Genomic DNA, 19546 nt, shown 5'->3' with positions numbered 1-19546 from the left:
AGATGAGATAGGTAAGACATCCGTAAAAGAATTGTGAAAATCGGTCAAAAGACGCTTGAGATACAGCTGTTTGAAAATTTAGTTCCCACGATGTTCTGATCACTGTATTCGGCGTGTTAATGCTTATGTTTACTTCAAGAATGCTATGAAGAAAAATGCTATTTGCGCAAAACAATCATCATATCCCCAAAAAGCTGAATAAATAAGCTTTGAAATAAGCCAAATTCGGCATGCGTGCGATTGCGTGCTCATAGTTAAAAATCAGGTTGAACAACATCAAGTCTTTGCCATACATGTTACAAGCAAATTTAAAAAACATCTTTAATTTGCCATTGCATCGACATGATGCACCCCGTGCAATTTTCATCCAATCTTTGTGAAATTTAGGAAAGACATTTCAAACATTATGAAAAATTATAAAAATACTTTCGAAGCAGTACGCTCAACTCATTTTTTTCACTTTTTTCCGCCTTGGCATCACTGTGCGCCGGTGGGCATAGCTCCTCATTATAGCTGATATATTAGAACTACAATTACTACTTGGCGCAGTTGAACTGGGGCACTAGATAAAAACAAATTTCCCTTGCTGTTTAATTTCATCGAAATTGTTCAGAAAAAGAAAAACAGATTTTCTGAAATTTTTTATCAATAACAAAATAGCAACCCTGTATGGAAATTTAGCAACCCAGTATAGGGCGCTGAATGTGGAAACTCACGGCTAATTTTGAGTTGCGTTCTTATTTTACATTCCCGTTTAGATACCGCCGGTGTAAAAGTGGGTCCCTATAAAGGGCCCGGAAATAGCGATAGGGCCTCAGATGGGGACTCCCGTGGAGGTGCTTTTAGAAAGGACTTAGCAAGCACTGAAGCGAAATAATGAAATTTTATTATTACGACTTGTTGTACACCTAAACATAGTACGAAAACACAATTTCATCTGAATGGTAATTTCATTCAATTCAATAAAATTAAAAAGAAACATTCATAAATTACGCAAAGTTTAGCTGGGAGGGGTTGCGAGATGTATGACAATCCATATAATTTTTAGAGGATTTATACAAAAAGTGTAAGATAGGGGGACGGGTGGTGAAATAGCCAAATTTTACGTTACGTGATTGGCGGACTTTCTTTAAGGAAAATTCCTTTGTATACGCCACGCGAAACATTATATATATTTTTACCTCTATTATTTTTTGTATATACAAAAAAATAGATTTTTCGTATGAAAGTGTACATTTTTAGGACCCCCTCTCCCTTTAAGTGTTACGTAATCATTAAACATTCCCTAATATATGCTCATTAAACATCAATTAAATGTTATTAACTCTTATTTGTGTTAATATATGCTTAAAGCACATGATTGGATAAATGCGTACACAGCTGAATCTTAACCACTGTGCAACTGCCTAGCAGCTTCTGTGGCAGTCGGTCTCTGAGTCGAGGACCAATGTCGTCCTCCTGTCCGACCCGTACACCGTCCCTGTCGATAACGGCAGTTGGGTGGCGGACGGATCTAAGATGGCGGCTATTTGCACGACGGGACGGTACCCGATCCAAAAGGTAGTACACTCCTCTGCTGGGGGAGTCGCGATAGCCAATGGTGTGTTCTATTGTAGCTGCTATGCCCCACCAAGGTGGCCATTAGAACAGTTCAACCAGATGATCGATAGACTATCGTCTGACCTAGTGGGTCGTAAGCCGGTCATCATAGCAGGAGATTTTAACGCTTGGGCAGTGGAGTGGGGCAATCACTGCACCAATCGAAGGGATCAAGCGTTACTAGAGGCGCTAGCAAAGCTCCACGCAGTGCTAGTCAATGATGGTTCCGCTAGCACGTTCAGAAGGAACGGGTTCGAGTCATGGATCGACGTAAAGTTTGTCAGTCCTAGTCTGGCACCAGACTTGCAATGATTTGCCAATGTCAGATCCAAAAGCTTATGTACCACACAAACGTAACAAACGTGTCACCTACAGGTTTAAATGCCCGACAGAATGCTTAGAAGAATTCCAAACATTAGTTTATCATCTTTTTTTTTCAGATACATTTTTGTAAACTGAATATTTTTTTTACACGATTAATTTCTCCGTTAACCTGAACACAGCTTTTGAAATATTACTTGGATTTTTTTTTTATTTTTGTGGATTTTTTCGTGGGATGAACTCATAGTCTGACGCTAAAGGTTATAATCGACTAAAGCCCAACCGTGTAAAAAAAGAACTGGATGTATTGGTTAAAATGAGTTACGAAGTTCCGCAAAATTTCCTTTGCATTTTGTTAGAATTTATGTTTTTCTTTCAAAATTTTCAGTGAAATGAAATACTGAAAATCTTGGCTGATACGTGAGCCAATTTAGAAAATCTATTTATAATTTTTATTGAGATTAGCAAGAGAAAATATTGTCTAGTGCTTAATCAATTCACAAGATAGCAAAACCATTTTTACTTTTTGTTTGTTTCAATCTAAGAAAGTACAGACATCCCCACATACCCATTGCCAGAGGCTCACTACTCTGGCTGCATAGTCATAGATGGAAACAGTTTGACTGCATTGTCAAATAAATATCGGATACGGTTCAGCAAAGATCGGCCTGTTTTATGTGCCATCCAGACTACGAGCTATATCCATTGTTCAATCAAATCAAAAGAACTAAATTTTACTGTCCCGCGGTGACCCAAAACTCATCTGGTCACATTAAATATTTTGCCTTAATTTAACCCTTCAAAAAGCGAATTAAAATTGATATTCGTCAACTCTAAGGCGACACCCAACAAGTTGTTCCTCACAAGTAAGCGAAAGTCTCATCAGCATTCAAAACAAGAACCAACTAACCACAAAAGAGAACCAATCCGTTTATCCAATAATCATCAGCTGCGAAGCAAAGTGGACTTTTCCAAACCAAGTGGACCATAACGCCAAATAAAAACAGAAATCTCAACATATTCATTTAAATAAGTTAAATTTATTCATTGGTTGAACTTAAATAACTAAAAGACACAACGATTGCACTAATCACTTTTCATTGCATCGCCCTACATCATCATTGAGTATATTCACTTCCACAACTTAATGCTCTGCTTTTGGTTTTCTTGAACGATCCACTTATTCCTCGAACTGATCGAAGGCATCGGATTCCGGTGCCCGGTAGTGGTGAGCTGGGGCTGGGGCGGCGTGTCCGTATCCGTGTCCACCGTGTCCTCCGTGTCCGTGTCCGTATCCACCATGTCCATGGACTGGAGAGCATGGAACGTGGGCTACGCTGGGAGCGCATCCGACCAGCAGGTTGGCACCGCACTTGGCGTGTGGGGCGTGCACAGCGTAGGTGTGAACTACTGGAGCGGGGGCAGCGTGTCCGTGTCCGTAGTGAGGTGCTGGGGCATGGTGGGCTGGAGCTGGTGCGTGGTAGGCTGGAGCTGGAGCATGATGAGCCGGAGCTGGAGCGTGGTAAGCCGGAGCTGGAGCTGGAGCGTGGTAAGCCGGAGCGGGGGCATGATGAGCTGGTGCTGGTGCTGGTGCGTGGTATGCTGGTTTCGGGTAGTCGGCCAAGGCACTGCTGACGGCCACAGCGAAGAAAGCGATGAAGACGAACTTGTTCATGGTTCTGGTAGAGTTGGATGGGCTCCTTCCGATGTCACTGTATCTTCACGTTGCAGTGGACTGATGTATTCGGTACCCAAACGAACAGGGTTTTATAATTGAATATTGCTTATACCACCAATTCAATTGCGGACAAAAACAATGTACTTTGTACTGCTTACACTGGCAGAGAGCACCCGCGGTAATGTTTGATTTTGCATTGTTGCGTTTTCGAGTTCCAAATGAAGCGCCCCAAATACTGCGTTTGCTTCGTTGGTGGTAATGGTACGGTAGAACGTGTAAGAAGCCAATGTTTTCAAAAGCAAGCAGAAATGATAATGTTAAATAATGTCTTTTGATGAATTGACATTCAAACCTGGATAGTAATACAATCGTGCGTTTCCGTTCTGGAACGCTTCAGATAGTATACATGAAATAATCATCCGGAGCATTGGCACCTCGCAGCTTAATATTTATTAAGCTTTATTAAGAATATTGTATACGAAATTCATGTGGCTAGAACAAAAACTGTAATGTCCGTAATGCCCAGCGAAGTAGAGAATTCTTCCCACTCGAAAATGTCTTACAGTTAGGCTGACCATACGTACCGTATTTAACGGGACAGTCTCGTTTTCCAGACCTTTTTGTGATGTCCCGTCGTAGCCTGAAAAATCCTCAATCCTCAAGAGAGTGGACGAAACCCATAAAAAAAAGTGTGAGATGTTATGTTATTAGTGTTGCTTTTAAAAGAATTCTATCTCCAGTACTTTCCATAGATCGACTTTTCTTAAGGTTTTTAACAGTTAATGACAACAGGTGCTTCTCCGGGAGATTTTTAACACAATCAATGATTTTTTCTGCTTATTCCGGAGGCATTAAAATTTGGCCAATTTCATCAGTGGATTGAACGGAATTAGTAACTTGGTTAACAAGGATTTCCTTAAAATCAGGTTACGCCTCAACGTCAATAAAATGAGGCGCAGGGACAGACATTCTTATTTTCGAATTAAGTTTATTTTACATTATTCCGAAGAAGGTACTGTTGTTCAATCATTTGATTTTTTTCGAATCATTCAAAGTCTTTCTGAATAATTCTGATTATTTCGAAATCATCCACTGTAAAAAACGACGGCATGAAAAGAATAATTTATAATAAATCAGCTGAACAAAATCGAGTTTAAGGCAATTTCAAACCAAGGGAAAATTTGGTCGGCTTAAAGGCTAGATCTAGCCTCTAGCCTCTAGTCCCCACGTGCTTCAAGGCTAGTTCACACATCAGGAACTTGTCTGCAAATTTTGCTCCCATGTGTGTGGACGAGATTTATGGGATTCCGTTATAAAAAATTAGAAATTCGGCCCGATTTAAAATACAATCCGGCGGAAATCTCCGAGAGTCCGAGCTATAAACCAGGCTATAAATTGGCCATGATTTTTTTCCTTTCTGAGACAAAACTGCATGAGTCCCGCTTTTTTGGCAGCACATGGGAACAAAATTAATTGACGAGATTCCCGTAGTGTGAGGCTACATTTAGTGTCATTGAAAATCAATTTCGATCAGAAAGGAATTGATTAGATTGGTACTTTGACTATTGTTTGTTATTTTCAAATGTACAGAATTGGACAAGTTTTTTATATTGGTCAATAATAATACCTTAATGCATGTCTAAGAGTAGATTAAAATAAAATTTCACAATTCCTCAATTTTTTTATATTGAAAGATGCGTAATTTTTTATTCCTTCGTGTTATTGTCTGCTTCCCATTGAAGAGTGAAATATTTGTAGTTTAGTATTTTTCCACAACTAACTTAATACAATAGAAAGTTATGGTGGTGAATGTTTCACTCTAAAATATTTCTAATTTCTTACAAGGATGAAAGAATGACAAGAATAAAAATTAGGCCCAAACATTTTGAAATTTCCACAGCTCATGAATTTCATCACAAGGTTTTTGACATGTCCCGTTAGCAAGCGCGTTTGTCCCGTTTTTTCACCGAAATGATCTGGTCAGCCTATACAGTGAACTGGATTTTTAACCCAGCCATATTCTTGTATTAATCAAGTTTTTGATTTGTTTAATTAATTGCGTCATTTTAAGAAAAAATATTGAACTCTTTTAGTCTTCATATGTCATCATAAGACTCTCATTATGATGAAGATAGATGAAGGTGCGTCATTTTAATTTTTAAAGCACAGTTACATACTTCTAATTAGTCGACTCTCTACATCTCGATATTTCATACCTCGATATCTCTCCCTATCTCTCGATCCCATCAATCTACATATACTTTTCCTTTCTACCAACCTATCGAAATGGTTTTTTTTTTGTCTAATTTTGTTCAGGAATTATTCTTCTTATTTCGTTATATTTATATTTCTACCTTTGAGCAATAGCAAACAAGAAAGAACAGTCGTTTTGTTGTTTTTTTTATAGCAACAAGCTTTTTTCGTTCTAGTAGGTGCCTATCAAATGCATTTATTAGATTCCTTGATCTCTCTAAAATTGAAATGTTAAGAGGCAACTAAATTTAGATACTTCTTACTAAAATTTCAGTAAATATATTTTGTCTTGGATTCGATTCAGTTTTATTTAGTCAATATGGTAGTTCACGCTTTACTACTTATGAACATTTTTGAACAAATAGATCTATGTGGAATTCTAATTCAATCACATCGATCCTATCGTTACACTTGTTAACATAGTGGATGTAATTTATAAATATTTTAGGGCTCTCCACTCGCATTGTTTTTTTCTGTTCCTGTCAGTACAGTTTTCGTTGGGTCATCTAAGGCCTATCATTTGTTGCTCTTACTAGCCTTCGTTGTTGAACCGCGTCGTCCATGCCAAAAGTTATGATGATGCATTTCGACCATTTGATTACCACAGTGCCTGGTGCTAGTCTATCACAAGTTGCATCACAAACAGCAATTTTTGATGCTAAATTTTCCCGCGAACTAGTAGGTACGGTACCACCTTAGACCTTTCAATGTCGTGCATGGTCTATTGAGATTGTTAAGAAAATTATTTTGAGCTTTTTAGTGAAATGTCTTTACTTGTCGTAAGACGAGTTTTTATAATCCCATTTAACTCCACCACTTATTTGTACCTTGACAGATACGTATTTCAACCTCAACAGTAAGGTCGTCTTCGGTGTCTCGTACTTGACTCGACTATTGAGCTATTGAGTTTGCTGGACGGAAATTTGCGTCGAAATAAAGGGATCTGTGGATGGAAATTGATCTCATAAAGCAAGGAATTAGACCTAAGACTTATTACGTAAGCAATTTTTCTGGGTTTTTCGACCCCCCCTCCCCCCATGTAAGATTTTTCCCATACAAAAGATTTTTTATTTATATGCTGCGTAAGAAAACAACAGACCCCCTCCCCTATAAGTGCTTACGTAATATGTGTACGACCCCTAAGCAGATCTAACTCATTGCTAATAGAGGGCTCTATTGCTGGCTAGATTTTGCTTTTTAGCTGGGATTTAAAGACGCAGACTATTCCGGGCCAGCTAAAACGAACACACTCAGTTTTTAATTCTGCAGCTCGGCAAAAATCCGCACAGCCGTGTGCTCAGCAAAATAAAACTGATATCCTAGAAAAAATGAAGTTTGTTAATTGATTTTCGGCAAATTATTTTCTGATTTTCAACAACGTCGACAGAAATCTCAGCAAAAAAACACATGTTTGCTGGGGCACGGCTGTGCGAAACTCGGTAAAAGTTTAACATTTTGCTTAGATGCGGGTAAAAAAAATTAAGTGTGTTCAAGTTCTACCAGTAGCTCAACGCATCCCGCAAAGGCTTCGTGCCGCGAGCCGAAATGTGCCGGGATAAGGGAGCATGGGAGCATTGACGGACGAACGTGTGGTGATCGAAAGGTGGAAGCAGCACTACGAGGAACATTTGAATTGCGCTGAGAGTACAGGAACTGAAAGTCAAGGCAGCGGAGGAGATGACTACGTCAGTTCAGCGGACGATGGAAGCCAACCAGTCCCTACCTTGAGGGAAGTTAAGGATGCCATTCAACAGCTAAAGACCAATAAAGCAGCTGGTAAGGATGGTATCGGAGCTGAGCACATCAAGATGGGCCCGGAAAAGCTAGCCACTTGCCTGCACAAGTTGATAGTCAGAATCTGGGAAACTGAACAGCTACCGGAGGAGTGGAAGGAAGGGGTTATATGCCCCATCTGCAAGAAAGGCGACAAACTGGAGTGTGACCATTAGTGAATGAGTTCGTGGGCAGTTATCAAGCCGGCTTCGTTGACGGCCGCTCGACAACGGACCAGATCTTCACTGTACGGCAAATCCTTCAATAATGCCGTGAATACCAGGTCCCAACGCATCATCTGTTCGTTGATTTCAAGGCGGCATACGACAGTATAGACCGCGTAGAGCTATGGAAAATTATGGACGAGAACAGCTTCCCTGGGAACATTTGCAAAGGTGGCAGAACTGTACACCCACCTGAAACGTGAAGCAACAAAAGTTGGACTGGTGGTGGATGCCTCAAAGACAAAGTACATGCTTGCCCGCCTGGGAAGCAGTGTTACGATAGACGGGGATACCTTCGAGGTGGTCGAGGAATTCGTCTACCTCGGATCCTTGCTAACGGCTGATAACAATGTCAGTCGTGAAAATACGAAGGCGCATCTTCTGTGGAAGTCGGGCCTACTACGGGCTCCAGAAGAAACTGCGGTCGAAAAAGATTCGCCACCGCACCAAATGTGTCATGTACAAGACGCTGATAAGACCGGTTGTCCTCTACGGACATGAAACATGGACAATGCTCGAGGAGGACTTGCAAGTACTCGGAGTATTCGAGAGACGGGTGCTTAGGACCATCTTTGGCGGTGTGCAAGAAGACGGTGTGTGGCGGCGAAGAATGAACCATGAGCTCGCCCAGCTCTACGGCGAACCCAGTATCCAGAAGGTAGCAAAACCCGGAACGGTACGATGCGCAGGGCATGTTGCAAGAATGCCGGACAGCAACCCTGCAAAGATGGTGTTCGCTTCCGATCCGGCAGATACGAGACGACGTGGAGCGCAGCGAGCGAGATGGGCAGACCAGGTGCAGAACGACTTGACGAGCGTGGGGCGTATTCGTGGATGGAGAGATGCGGCCTCGAACCGTGTATTGTGGCGTCAAATTGTTGATTCAGTGTTATCTGTTTAGATGTAGACTAAATAAAGAGTCTTCAGCAAAGTCAAAGCTTATTATTTGGGCTTTATTTTGAATTTACAATGTTGTGAAAACTCATATGTGAATATTTACATTATGTGGAAGATATTGATTTGAAAAATGTATTAGAGGTAACTGCTTTCCCTTCGATGGGACTCGAACCCAAGACCCTCGGGGTCAATTTGTGGAGTGGCAAATGTTGGCCAGTGTTAGGCGACGCTGTTGCAAAAATATCGACGGTGGTAACGGTACACACCCCTTCTCCTGAGTTAGTATAATGTACGCCTTCTGATTACTTCAAACATTTTGTTTTTTTACGAATTTTTATTATCATACCTGATTATACAAACGACGTACAACAATGGTTTCTTAAGCAAAGTACCTAAAAATTAAATGAGGAACAATTTTCTTGAATATCGTACAATGCTAAAATTAGAATTATAGAAGTTAAAAATATTATCTCAAAATGTAGTGGGACCACCCTATTGCAACAAATTTCAAAATAAAGCCTAAATAATTTGCTTTGACTTCGCTGAAGACACTTTGTCCCTAAAATATCATCTTCAAGGTGAATATATTTTTTTCCGCGGCTCATCGTTCATTGTTTGATCAAAAGTTATAACCAAAATATCATTATTATGAATAAAACACGCTAATACTCATTTAATTTTTTTTTTATTTTTTTACACGAGAAAGGCACCAACACTGGTAGGTGGATTAATCAAGGTTTTTTTTTAGAATAACTTTAACTTACCATAACATCGATCTTCAACAGATTTTTTTGTGTTGTTTTTGAGTGCAAAATATGCCACACCTCATTATGCCAAACGACATTATCTCGTGTAAACGAAAATATGTAGCTCAATAATATCAAATGTTGATAAGATAGCAAAATGAGTTGTAGATTAAGAGATAAAAGATCAGACGACTTGATGTGCTAAACAACACATCATTTAATTTGACAAATATAACTTCGGAAGAAAATTCGGTTCGGAAGTCCCTAGTTCCGAATTCAAATTTGATAATACGCCGACAATATATCGAAAATAAGAATGGTTAAAACCTGGAAGGGAGATCCAGATACTACCCACGAAAATTTAACGTTATGACGCAGACAAATTATCAAGCGATGAAGAGAATAAATTAATATGGGATGGGCAAAGGAAATCAGTGCAAGAATATAGTGCGGTGATGTCAACTCATGTGGGGTAGATAACGAAGCACGAAAGAAAAAGCAGAATATTTTTGACAAAGACTAAACCGACACACCGGCGCTGCAAGATTGTAGTGCAAATTGAGATTTGCAATTAACCTCGTAAGAAGTGTACAGAGAACCTGGCGATGCAGGGTAGGGAAAGCGAAAGTTTGACAACAGAAGCATGTTGAAGTGTTGAAATTCTTTGTTTAAATTTTTAAATTTTTATAGATTTAAATTTTTTGAATTTCTAAATTTTTAAATTTTTAAATTTTTAGTTTCTTAAATTTTTTAAGATTTTAAATTTTTAATTGTTTAAATTTTTAAATGTTTAAATTTTTAATTGTTTAAATTTAAAAAATTTAAAATTTTAAAATTTTTGAATTTTCAAATTTTTAAATTTTTAAATTTTTAAATTTTTAAATTTTTAAATTTTTAAATTTTTAAATTTTTAAATTTTTAAATTTTTAATATTTTAATTTTTTTATATTTAAATTTTTTTAAATTTTATATTTCTTATATTTTAAATTTTAAAATTTTTTAAATTTCAAATTTTTAAATTTTCAAAACTTTTAAATTTTAAATATTTTAATTTTTTTATATTTTAAATTTTTTAAATTTTAAATTTTTTATATTTTAAATTTTAATTTTTTTAAATTTTCAAAATTTAAAAATTTTTAAATTTTTAAATTTTTAAATTTTTAAATTTTTAAATTTTTAAATTTTTAAATTTTTAAATTTTTAAATTTTTAAATTTTTAAATTTTTAAATTTTAAATTTTAAATTTTTAAATTTTTAAATTTTAAATTTTTAGATTTTAAATTTTAAAATTATTAAATTTTTAAATTTAAAAATTTGAAAATTTAATAATTTTTAAATTTTTATACATTTAAACTTCTAAATTTTTAAATTTAAAGATTTAAAAATTTAAAAATTTAAAAATTTTGAGATGTTCAAATTTTAAAATTTTTAGATTTTAAAATTTTAAATTTTTAGTTTTTAAATTTTAAATTTTAAAATTTTTAAATTTTTGAATTTTAAATTTTTGAATTTATAAATTTTTAAATTTTTAAATGTTTAAATTTTTTAACTATTAAATTTTTAAGTTCTAAACTTTCAAATTTTTGAATTTTTAAATTTTTAAATTTTAAAATTTTTTAATTTTCAAATTTTCAAATTTTTAAATTTCCAAATTTTTGAATTTTTAAATTTTTGAAGTTTTAAATTTTTTAACTTTTAAATTTTTAAATTTTTAACTTTTTAAATTTTTGAATTTTTAAATTTTTAAATTTTAAATTTAGATTTTTTAAATTTTTAAACTTTTTAAATTTTTAAATTTTTAAATTTTCAAAATTTTCAATCCTTAAATTCTTAAATTTTTAAATTTTTAAATTTCTAAAATAAGAACAAATCAAGACAAAATTTTCAAAACGACTTATCTGCTTTTGTAAACAAAGATTCAATCGACGATTTGACGAATCGCAAACCAACACCATCAACAGGTAACGGAATCTTTCACCTACCGATTGATGGTGTTGGTTTGCATGGGAGAGCTATCAGATTCGTCAAATCGTAATTTGAATCTTTGTTTACAAAAGCAGAATAATCGTTTTGAAAATGTTGTCTTGAAATGACACTACACAGAAAAGTATTTCATGGTAACAATTACTATTTTGTAGACTACGCCATGTTTTTAAAACAACCACAAATGTTCAGTTATATTAACCTTGCATTCGAACAAATTCACCACTGATTCAGTTCATGTAACAACATTCCACCAGGACCACAGTTGATTTTTACTGCGCGCATGGTAAAATCAAACGGGCTTGTTGTCTGCTGAAAATCGTCGGTGCGTATTCTTAAATTAACCCTCGGAATGGTAATTTCGACCGCAACATTTTTTTGCGTGTAAAATTTTAGTTATTTACGCCTCATCAGGTGGCGTTTGCTGTGATGAGGAATAAAGCGTCGCCTTAGTGATTATGGTACTGCTAGCTCCTTTAGCCCCCGCAAATAATAAATGTACGATGAGTCAAAATGAAGAGTTACGTCTGTTTGCTTGTGGTTTAGTCTTCTCCAAAAACCGAATAACTCCAACATACCTATTTACTTTTGACAAAATAAATGAATGTTCGCCTAAATTAACAATTAATATTGCAATTATTCAAATCAAGTTACACCTAAGCGATTTACTGTGTATTTTTTTATATTTGACTGACATTTTTCATATGCATAGAAGGGGGCATAGAAAGCTTCCAATTAATAACTGGGGAAATGCTAATAGAATATCAAGTTAAAAAGCAGGCCAAGTTCCAGTTGGAATGTAAAGCCATAGAAGAAAAATAAGTTTTCATATGCTAATGAATGCATAGAATTGTTCAGCCAAATAAAAATATCGAATGTTTTATTTTTACCAGCTAAATCGGCGAATAGCGAGCATTGCACTTTAAAGCACACATCACCACTTCTAAAGGCTACAAACTAAAAAATTATCGGAGAAATCCGTTCTGAATTATATCCAATTCAACATTTCCAACAAATTATCACATATAGATAAAAGAATGTTCGTATCAAAACAGTACGTTGACAACCTTGAGGCCACATGGCTTCGAATAACTGTTCCATGCATCCAAATGTGCAACCAACCAAAACCAGAAGAAGAATCTCAAAGGCGAACAAAACATCTCAGAACAAAACAAGCGAACATTTTTTTTCCTTTTCTCAACTGATTAAAGCCAGAACTCAAAGAATAAAATTCGGTTTAAATAAATTAGGTTTATTCAACTGTCTAGATTAAAAACATCTTTTTTCCACTTGTACGTAACAGCATGCAATCACTAATTCATTCAATCGCGTTTGCTCACTTCTGTCCAATAATTTCTCAGTCTTAATCTCAACTTGACGAACCGTCTATTCCTCGAACTGATCGAAGGCATCGGATTCCGGTGCGCGGTAGTGGTGAGCTGGGGCTGGGGCAGCGTGTCCGTATCCGTGTCCACCGTGTCCTCCGTGTCCGTGTCCGTATCCACCATGGCCGTGCGCTGGAGAGCATGGAACGTGGGCAACGCTGGGAGCGCATCCGACCAGCAGGTTGGCACCGCACTTGGCGTGTGGGGCGTGCACAGCGTAGGTGTGAACTACTGGAGCGGGGGCAGCGTGTCCGTGTCCGTAGTGAGGTGCTGGGGCATGGTGGGCTGGAGCTGGTGCGTGGTAGGCCGGAGCTGGAGCATGATGAGCCGGGGCTGGAGCGTGGTAGGCTGGAGCTGGAGCATGGTGAGCTGGGGCCGGTGCTGGTGCGTGGTATGCTGGTTTCGGGTAGTTGGGCATGGCGTTGGTCGCGGCCACAGCGAAAAGTGCCAGGATGATGATCTTGTTCATGGTTCCGGTTGAGAACTAGACTTTGTGTTCGTACTGACAATTTGATGAAGACTGATGGTTGAATGCATCGACGCAACTGGGTTTTATAATTGAATTTTGCTTACTGCAAGAAGTTCATTTCCATGCCAAACATTGTACTTTGGCCCACGAGGTGCGGGCAAACGCAGTTTATGTTTGACCGACAAAAATTATTCGTTTTGCATTGTTGCGATTTTCGAGTTCCAAAATAGCCTTTGTAGGTTGCGTTGCGGTGTAAGCAGTGACATGAATAATCAATTTGGTCGTTTGGTAAATTTTCCATTTCAAAACTGCAACATCAAAGGCTTCAAATTTATTCTAACTTATGATAATTTTCTGATGGATAAATTTAAAAGGAGCCTCTTAGAACAAACTCATCTTTTGCCGAAAAAATGTACCTATAATCTGATTGGGACTTCCAACTGATTATATTATAGTATATTATGTTCGTTGATTAATGAGAAGAGTTTATTTCTTCTGCGCAAGTGTAGAGCATTTTACAATGATATAGAAAATGTTTTTTCATTCTTAAATATTTTCCTGACAGAATCAGAGGCGAAGTTCATGCAAGAAGAATTTCATATTGAAGTAGAGCAAGCAAAAGGCATTTTTAGTGACGATATGAATCGAATATCATACTTCAACTTTAAAAAAAGGAAAGGGAAAATTATCAGCGTGGAAACCGATCTCCCTTCGCTGGAGAAAGAAACGTGTTTCAATTCGCTCAAATAGCTCCGCGTGTCGATTTCCATCGACAAGAACTAATTCTAAGGTCTAAATAGAAACATATAGTCGATTGGTTCATGCTGCAGTTCGACTTAGTAAAAAATCAAATAGATTTTTTTCGAAATCCTGGGCAAAGTAGTTCATGCCATTTATTGTAAAGTAGCCTGCGCTGTTTATTGGAAATAAGTAACTAAGAAGTTCCCCTGGAAACCATGGTCATTACAATTCAATTGAAATCGAGTCAAACCATTCTCAAGAGATCCATCAAGCGAGCAAGATGTCCGAACTGAACACCGGGTTTGCTGCCACGTTTCCAACTGCTGATCCACAGAAACACGAAATGCCGAAGGAGAAACCGGCCGTTGCTAAGGTAAAACCAGCCAAACATCCAAACCGAGCCAAACATCTGCCGGTACAGAAAATGATTGCCACCGCCATCAAGACTCTAAACAACTCGAAAGGATCGTCTCTGTATGCCATCAAGCGGTACATCGAAGCGAACTACGAGTGTGATATCGGAAAACTGTCACCTTTCATAAGGAAATCGCTGAAGACCGCCGTTGACAGAGGCACCCTGATCCGAACAAAGGGAATCGGAGCTTCCGGATCATTCAAGTTGCCAAAAACCTTTACCAATGAAAAACGAAAGAGGAAGGACATCATCGGAACGCCGGACGCCGTTAAGAAAAGGACGGCTTACAAGCAAATTGGTACCACATCCAAACTGCCCAATACTCCGTTTCCAAAAATTATGGCTTCTACTGGAAAGGCTTCCCGGATGGGAAATCGCTGCTGAAAAAGAAATTTGTGAAATATTATTCTCAACAAAGAGCTTAGCCGTTTAAAACTATCGCATTAATTTGATGAAAGATGAAATAATTTAAAACCAATGCATTGTACATTCAGCTCGGAATAAATAGTATCAATTTAAACAGCACTCTCCATTGATTAGTTATAGTCTTCAATTCAATGAGGGATATAATATACAGAAAGAATAGATTTTTTTACTATTGGGATCTGGGACGATTAAAGTATAAACCTAAAAAATGCCCATAATCACCGATGCATCTCGCATTTTCAGTGGCACAAATCTCAAAGTTGAAGCAATTAAAAACCATTTTTCTCGCGCTTCGAAGAGGTTCGGTTGAGGGCACCGTTCGGTTATGGGAACCCCTACGTATTTTTTGACAGATAACAGATGCTGTCATTCTGACAACTGTTATTAGTTTGCCATTGAAACATGATGTTTCGTGCTCAATATCAAACCGGATGGGGATCTCTACTTTGAACTAGGAACAAATCAATTTTGTTTTACGAAAACAAACAACACGAAAGTTTTTTTTTGCCTTTTTCAAAGTGTTATAAATTGAAGTATTTAATTCAAAAAAGTGAGTTCCAATGCATATTTATACAGTAAATTTAATCTATTTTGAGGCTCAATGACGATTGCCATTAAAATTTTAGCGCGAAATTTGTTTTCTTCATTTTACAAAAAGGCTGCGAAATTCGGTTGTGGGCACCTTTATTGGTTCGGTTATTGGGCACCCTGATTTTATTGACAAATCATTCAATATCGCTTGTCATAAGACGAGTTTGTACAATCGCATTTAATTCCACCACTTAATTGTACCTTGACAGATACGTATTTCGACCTCAACAGTAAGGCCGTCTTCAGTGGCTCGTACTTGACTCGACTTAGGTACGAGACACTGAAGACGGCCTTACTGTTGAGTCGATATCTGTCAAAACCTGATTAACTGGTGAAATTAAATGCGATTGTACAAACTCGTCTTATATTAAATGAAGACATTCCACTAAAAGCTCAAAATAATTTTCTTAATTCAATATCGTTTTAATTGTCCCCTAACTTATTTAAAATGACGTTTTTATGCAGTTTTTATAATTATTTAGACATAGGTATTTGATTTGAATAATGAGTGTAATTCATATTTTTGTTCTTTGGGTATGTCTAGTTATTATATCCACACTTTTTGGAACAAATCGTTGACTGATTTGCCAGCAACAAGTTGCATTCGACGGGGAATCCTGTCCCATTGTTTCCTATTGAAAATTGGTCATATCTATGGGATCAAAATTTATGACCAAAATATTAATTTTGTAATGAACGAAAATGGCACCATTACCGCTAGGGTGATTAATCAGGATTTTTTTGACTGTAAATTTTGACCGTAAATCAATGAAAAATTGAAACCCATTTACTAAAGTGCGATTTTAGACTTTTCTTATGCGATTTTCTTCAATATCCCTAATGCACCGATGGATCTGATTATTTAGTGCCTCCTGGCTATTAGAATGATAAATTATTCCTTTTATTTAAATGTGGGTGGTTTCTATTCATGCTTCTTTATATTTAGCTGAGTTTTCAAGGGTGCCTACAACCGAATCACAAAATTGAAATGTCCAAAAATTCCATTCCAGTCCATTTTTTTCAAACCGATGAACTCAAACATTTCAAACCGATGAACTCAAACATTTTTCGCTAGTAGTAAGGTTATTAGTCTAACATAGGTATATGAATGTCGGCATAAGATCAACTATGCCCATAATCGAACCTCTTCCCCTATAAATTTCGGGAGTCGTACCGTACCAGATACTCCCGTGAATAAATTCTGAATAAATAAAATGTAAAAAAGTCAATAGTATTAAAAGATACACTTCCGGCCAAAAGTTTGGGTTCACCCTCCAAAAATATAGGCAAAAGTTTTTGGCCGTATTTTCGCCGTCTTACATCGGATTTCGGGTATTGGTAGCTCAATACAAAGAATATAAGTAGATCTTGCATCGTACACACTTCAAATAAATCGCAGATTTCTGTGAAATTTCACCGAAATCTCAACAGCAGAACTGTTCGGTAAAAATTTTACAGATTTTTTGGTGGTTTTGACAGTTGAACAAAGGAAAATACCGCAGAAAATCGGTGAAATAGTTACCGAACAAATCTGCTGTTGAGATTTCGGTGAATTGAAGCAAAATTCACCGAAATCTGTGAAATGATTCAAGTGTGTAGGTATTTTAAACTAAATTTTTTTATTTTTTATATCCCAAAATATTATATTAAGATACACACTTTTTTAAATTTCTGTGGTAATAGTTTGTTGATTTTTCTCAAAATTGAGGCCTCAAAATTTCGAAATAAAAAGTGGAACGGAACCCAATTTTAATCATCTCCAATGCATGATGAAACTTAGGCGAAAAAATCTTGTTTTTTTTAATCAAAATGTTTATTCAAGTGCATGGTATGCATCGGCCAAAAGTTTGGATTCATCCACTATATGGTAAACCGGCCCACGGTGTGTCTGTGACCGTTATTAACGAAAAAAAATGTCCATCCATTCTGAACTCGCCTTTCGAAAGATATAATATCCAGGCGTCTGCTATGAAAATTTCAAAATATTTCATCTAGGGAATCGAAAGTTATAGCAGTTACAAATTTATTGATTTTGCGTTCGATATTTCACTAATATGCAACCATATATACCGTGAATTTCCTCCTGATTACATCCAAATAAATTATCATCAAATATGCAATTTGCAACCTCAATCCACTATAACCTAAAACCTATTCTTTGAATAATAGAAAAAATAGCAAAGGATGTTAGAGCTATTTATTTAGAGATATTGTTCTAATATCAATGACAAAATAGACAATACAACCACAATACAGTATTCAAATTACAGAATTATTGCACTTCAATCTCCTAATCATACCAAAGTGTGAATATTGTCTATGACAGACAAGTAACTACACTCTGTATGATGATTCTGCTTTTATTAAATATGATAATAGTTGGAAACATAGAATACCGCGCTGAAACAATTTTGTTTTTCATGGGTACTGGATAGTTAGTAAGACTAATAACCAACATTTAAACAACAATGTGCATCATTTGTTGGCAGTTATACAACCATCATCCAGTTCGATTCAAGCAGTGGTACGAAAACGAGTGCCATTTGGAAAAAAATGGGAAAGGCTAGATCACACGAGGAAAACCGCCTTTTCCGGTGCACAAATGCACCACTTCGGAACGTCTCAACAATTTAACAGAGTTGCTGAACTATGATGGATTTACTTCATATATTAATGCATTTACTACATAAATTAACTGACGCAGGGAATACTAGTATCCGACTTAGAACTAGAAGAGGGAAACCATCGCATTTCCATAAAGCCAGGTAAGAAAATGACAGATTTTTAAAGGCTGAAACTATTTAAGAAATATTTCACTGTCATGAGACGAGTTTAGTACAATTCCATTTAATTCCACCAAATCGTATTATTTTTACATATTGAGGTCGTTCAACAACGATGTCACAGGTTTTAGGGGGGAGTGGGTCTAAGATTTTGCGACACTTCTTATATTAGGTATACAAAAAAAGGTGAGGGGGTCTATAAATCTCAAAAAGTAGTGGATGTCATATTTGAATCGCCCCTATACGTATTTCGACCTCAACTGTAAGGTCGTTTTCAGTGTCTCGTAGTTGACTCAACTCAAGTCTGTTGACTTGTAAGGTCGTCTTCAGTGTCTCGACTTGAGTCGAGTCAAGTACGATACACTGTAAACGACCTTACAGTTGAGGTCGAAATACGTATATGTAAAAGTAATACGATTTGGTGGAATTAAATGGAATTGTACTAAACTCGTCTCATGACAGTGAAATATTGCTTAAATAGTTTCAGTCTTTTAAAATCTCTCATTTTCTTACCTGGCTTTATGAAAATGCGATGGCTTCCCTCTTCTAGTTCTAAGGGTCTGTCTCATTTAGAGAATTAAACTTAAAAGTGACAGTTCGAAAATTAGCAAATAACCCGATCATGAGTATGGCTGGTGCTACCCTGCAATTCCAATAAGACATCAAGGCAAAATGATGCAATATCTGTCAAAAGTAATCCTAATCTGCGAGCAGGGCTATTCAATAATTATTGAAATGTCACTTTTACGTTTAATTTTAGTTTAATTCTCCAAATGAGACAGAGCCTAAGTCGGTTACTAGTATTCCCTGTGTCAGTTAATTTATGTAGTAAATTTATGAAGTAATTGCATCGTAGTTCAGCAAGTCAGTTAAATTGTTGAAACGTTCCGAAGTGGCGCATATATGCTTTTTCCGTCTACCGTTCTCGGAAAAGGCGGTTTTCCTCGTGTTATCTAGCCTTTCCCATTTTTTTTCCAAATGGAACTCGTACCACTGCTTGAATCGAACTGGATGATGGTTGTATAACTAACAACAAATGATGCACATTGTTGTTTAAATGTTGGTTACTAGTCTTACTAACTACCCAATACCCTTGAAAGACAAAATTGTTTCAGCGCGGTATTCTATGTTTCCAACTATTATCATATTTAATAAAAGCAGAATCATCATACAGAGTGTAGTTACTTGTCTGTCATAGACAATATTCACACTTTGGTATGATTAGGAGATTGAAGTGCAATAATTCTGTAATTTGAATACTG

At 36.6% G+C, this 19546-nt stretch overlaps 3 protein-coding genes across 3 annotated transcripts; 1 reads left to right on the top strand and 2 right to left on the bottom strand.

Moving 5' to 3' along the window:
- Window positions 1-2985: 2985 nt before the first annotated feature.
- LOC134216828 (vitelline membrane protein 15a-1-like) lies at window positions 2986-3804 on the bottom strand. Its single transcript, XM_062695622.1, has one exon. It carries the CDS (start codon window positions 3593-3595, stop codon window positions 3101-3103), a length of 495 nt encoding a protein of 164 aa, XP_062551606.1. The 5' UTR covers window positions 3596-3804; the 3' UTR covers window positions 2986-3100.
- An 8926-nt stretch (window positions 3805-12730) lies between these two features.
- On the bottom strand, window positions 12731-13349 carry LOC134216827 (vitelline membrane protein 15a-3-like). The gene has a single exon (XM_062695621.1). The coding sequence runs from the start codon at window positions 13326-13328 to the stop codon at window positions 12861-12863; it is 468 nt and encodes a 155-aa protein (XP_062551605.1). The 5' UTR covers window positions 13329-13349; the 3' UTR covers window positions 12731-12860.
- A 1000-nt stretch (window positions 13350-14349) lies between these two features.
- LOC134209911 (histone H1A, sperm-like) lies at window positions 14350-14868 on the top strand. The gene has a single exon (XM_062685932.1). It carries the CDS (start codon window positions 14350-14352, stop codon window positions 14866-14868), a length of 519 nt encoding a protein of 172 aa, XP_062541916.1.
- The last annotated feature ends 4678 nt before the right edge of the window (window positions 14869-19546 follow it).

Source organism: Armigeres subalbatus, chromosome 2, assembly GCF_024139115.2.
Source record: "Armigeres subalbatus isolate Guangzhou_Male chromosome 2, GZ_Asu_2, whole genome shotgun sequence".
In the NCBI taxonomy this organism is placed as follows: Eukaryota; Metazoa; Arthropoda; class Insecta; order Diptera; family Culicidae; genus Armigeres; species Armigeres subalbatus.
Note: the sequence above shows the minus strand (reverse complement) of the source record. Positions and strands in the feature narration are given on the sequence as shown.